The sequence below is a fragment of the Nipponia nippon genome, unplaced genomic scaffold, assembly GCF_047370975.1.
Source record: "Nipponia nippon isolate SJK-2023a ecotype South Korea unplaced genomic scaffold, ASM4737097v1 scaffold_6, whole genome shotgun sequence".
Classification (NCBI taxonomy): Eukaryota; Metazoa; Chordata; class Aves; order Pelecaniformes; family Threskiornithidae; genus Nipponia; species Nipponia nippon.
Genome location: NW_028262380.1, coordinates 55137830 through 55141392, shown reverse-complemented (window position 1 = coordinate 55141392; position 3563 = coordinate 55137830). Strand labels below are relative to the sequence as shown.

At 60.1% G+C, this 3563-nt stretch overlaps 1 protein-coding gene across 1 annotated transcript; it reads left to right on the top strand.

Moving 5' to 3' along the window:
- The first annotated feature begins 722 nt into the window (after positions 1-722).
- Positions 723-2686, top strand: H2AZ1 (H2A.Z variant histone 1). The gene is given in 5 exon segments (XM_087735554.1): positions 723-858; positions 920-1041; positions 1428-1541; positions 2004-2133; positions 2290-2686. Coding segments are annotated over 5 exon segments (564 nt in total). The 3' UTR covers positions 2352-2686.
- The last annotated feature ends 877 nt before the right edge of the window (positions 2687-3563 follow it).

Below are 3563 nucleotides of genomic sequence, written 5' to 3'. Positions count from 1 at the left end.
GGGGGCTCCGGGCCGGGCAGCTCGACCCGGGGAACGCCAGGCGGAGCTCTGGAGCCGCGGCTACCACAGCCGGGGCAGCCGGAGCCCCCCGTCCTGGGGACCGCCGCCGCCGCCGCCGCCGCCGCCGCCGCCCGGGACCCCGCCCCCCCCCCCCCCCCGCCGCTCTCACAGTGGCCCCCCCCAAAACCAGGCGCCTGTCCCTTTAAAAAGGGGCGGGGCCAGTCCCGCACCCTGCACCGCGAAGCCGGCCCCGCCCTGCCCCGCCATTGGTTGTCGCTGGGGGAGAGCGGCCCGCCCCCGCCCGCAGCCATTGGCTAGGGGCGAGGCTGGGGTTCCCGGATGCAGGCACGTTCGGCGGTTATAAAGCGCCGGGGGAAGGCGGGAGCGGACGCAGTTTGAATCGCGGCGGGTCGGGGCAGGTTGGTGTTGTCACCCGGGCTCCGTGCGTGCGGGACGCTCTCTTCCTCCGTCTGCCCCTGCGCGGCGCTGCGGTCCGGTTCGCCATGGTGAGGAGCCGCGGGGGCCGCTCGGGTGGGGGCGGGCGGGGGGCGGCGGGGATGGCGGCGGTGCGGCCGTTAGGCTGAGGGGAGAGCGCGCGCGGGGGAGGGGAGCGCGGGCGGCGCGCGCCGGCGGGCGCGTTACCTGCCGGTAGGCGGCGGTGGCGGGGGGAGGGGGGTCGCACGCGCACCAGTGCGGCCGGGGAGAGGGAGTGGCGGACGCGCATGCGCGCGGGGGGCGGCCCGTGTCGCTAGGTGTAGCGGGCAGCGCGCACGCGCGCCGGGGCGTCGCGCGTGCCGCCCTGCGGAGGGGAAGGCGGGGGCGGGGAGGAGGGGCGCGCATGCGCGGCGGGGCCCGGCCGTCCAGCGGGGGGCCCGGCCGCCCAGCGGGGTCCCCGGCCGCCGTCCCTGGCGGGTACGAGCCCCGCGGGGGCGTCCACTCTGACACAGCCCGTCTCTCTGCTAGGCTGGTGGTAAAGCCGGGAAGGACTCTGGAAAGACCAAGACCAAAGCGGTGTCCCGTTCTCAGCGGGCTGGATTGCAGGTGAGCAGGGACTGGGGCACGGCTGAAGGGAAGTCAGGTTGGCCTTCTGTCTCCTGGGTGGTTGTACCTCGTGAAACCTGCACGGTCTGCCTGTTGTTGGAATCCTTGAGCGTGTTAATGTCTGGCTTGAGTGTTTTTAGACCTTTTGTATGTCTGTGCAGGAGGGAAGAGGGTTCCCTTGTGGCTGTTGCTACTGCTTGTGGTTAGAATTGTGAAGCTGCTGATGTGAGCTTGGCATGCAGTGTCCTTAGCTGGATTCTCAAGTGTTGAAATGTAGTCCGTACTTCTGCCGCTGGGATTCTGTTGCCCAGCATGTGGTTTAGAGTAGTGGCTTTCCTTCTTTCTCTCTGTCATCACAGCCTATTTGTTCTTCTGTTATTTTCCAGTTCCCTGTTGGCCGCATCCACAGGCACCTGAAGTCTAGGACTACCAGCCATGGGCGTGTAGGAGCCACAGCTGCTGTGTATAGCGCGGCAATCCTGGAGTACTTGACAGCTGAGGTAAAGCTCCTGCAAGGGGTGCAAGCAAGTTGGTCAGCTCCAAAATGGCATAATGACTAGAGCCTACTGTATTTAGGCAGTCGGGATTGGGCTGTGAACTCTTCACTTGCTTTGAGCCAGTTCTAAGTGCACGTGTCATCAGGAGACCATGAAATATGCATGGGACCTTTTGCTCTGCATTTTGTGCAGATCAAATCACTGTGACTTACAGGAAAGATGGAACAGTGAAGTACGTCATAAAATGTGCCATTACAGCATATCGTGTCTGCTGCAAAACGCTTACTCTGTTCTTGAGGAAAACTAAATGCAGAGCTCCAAAGGAGGAACCCTTTCAAAAGAGGCATTGCTTGCTGTCTTGGTGTCACTAATAGCGTATTTGGCATCGAGAATAAAATAGCTAAGGCCGTGCAGTTGGTCTCGCTTGATTTATGTAACACAGTTTAAAAATGGTCTTGTCCTCAGGTTCTTGAGCTGGCAGGAAATGCATCCAAAGACTTGAAGGTGAAACGTATCACTCCCCGTCACTTGCAGCTTGCAATTAGAGGAGATGAGGAATTGGACTCTCTCATTAAGGCAACGATTGCCGGTGGTGGTATGTACTTTGCTTGCTAACTGTTTGTGATGAGCGGGCGGCAAGAACTCTTTAACAGACGAGAGGTTGCTTAATGCTGTCGCTTTATTTGCAGTGCAAAGTTGACGGAAATTGTTGAAGAGAAATAACACGGTCTTAATTGTTGCTCTTTCTTAGGTGTAATACCGCATATCCACAAGTCTCTCATTGGAAAGAAAGGACAACAGAAAACTGTCTAAAGGATACCAGGATTCCTTGTTATCTCAGGACTCTAAGTACTTAATTGTCCAGTGTTGGTGATTCCAGTGGACTGTATCTGTGAAACACGATTTTGCCTTTTTGTAACTTTGAGAAGCTAAAGCTCCCTCGAGCTTCCTAACAAACCAAATTTCTGCATTGAAGTCTTAACCGTATTTAAGTGTTACCATGGCTTCAAAGAAGCTATTGTATTTGTAGTGGGTTTTGATTGAGCTGACTGTTTTTAGATTGGTTTGATTAAGTAAAGGAAATGTTTGGTTTTGTACAGACTTTTCATCCACTAGAGTGGAAATATTCAATAAATGTTATATCAAGACTGATGGTCTCTTGTCCACTCACTGAAAAATACTTGGTCTCGACCTCACAGCTCTGGAAGAGTCGTTGTGAGAACGTGCAGCTCTGGCAGCCCTGGCTGTCTGGAAACAGTTGCAGAATATGCGCTTGGTAAACACCAGCAAAGGCCCTGGCAGGTGGGTTTTATCCTGCAGAGTTACGTTCTTGCTAGCTGAGCCTGCTGCCCTGGACAGTTGCCTCCCGCGGGGCAGGCCGCATCTCCTGCTGCTGTGCGTCTGCAGCTCTCGTTTTTCACAGAGCGGGCCTGCCTGCCGCTGCGGTGAGGGACACCTCGCCCGTTTGGTGCTGCCGGGGCTGGGGCAGGAGCTCTGGGCCCCCCAGAACCGCTCCTCCAGCAGCGACGCGCTTCAGATGAAGCCGCTCCTCCGTTTCTGTCACCTCTTCCAGGTAATATCTCTGCGGCAGCGCTGGTGCTGGGAGGCGGTGACCTAGATTGTAGATGTGGGTCAGGCCCCCATAGCTGCGCTCGCCCTCCGGAGCGGCGGTGCTTCGCTGGAGCAGCCCCGGGTGCTCCCCTCCCAGCCGCGCGGCACCTGGCGGGATGCAACTGATGTCGCTAATTATAGCGCGGAGTTGCAAGGTGCTAACGAGTACCTGGGCGCGTGCCTAATGCACCGTCAATGACGACGCGTGGGCTCCAGCCGGGCCGCGGCGGGCCGGCCCGCAGTGCAGCGCTGGCGCACGGCCGCCCGCCCGGTGCTTTTCCATGGCGGGCGGCGGCGGAGCCCCCGGCCGGGAGGAGCCCGGCGCTGGCTGCGGGGCGGCCCCTCGCCGGAGCGGCGGGGCGGGCGGGGCGCCCCCGGGCCCCGGCGGCGGCGCATGCGCGGCGGCGCCCCGGA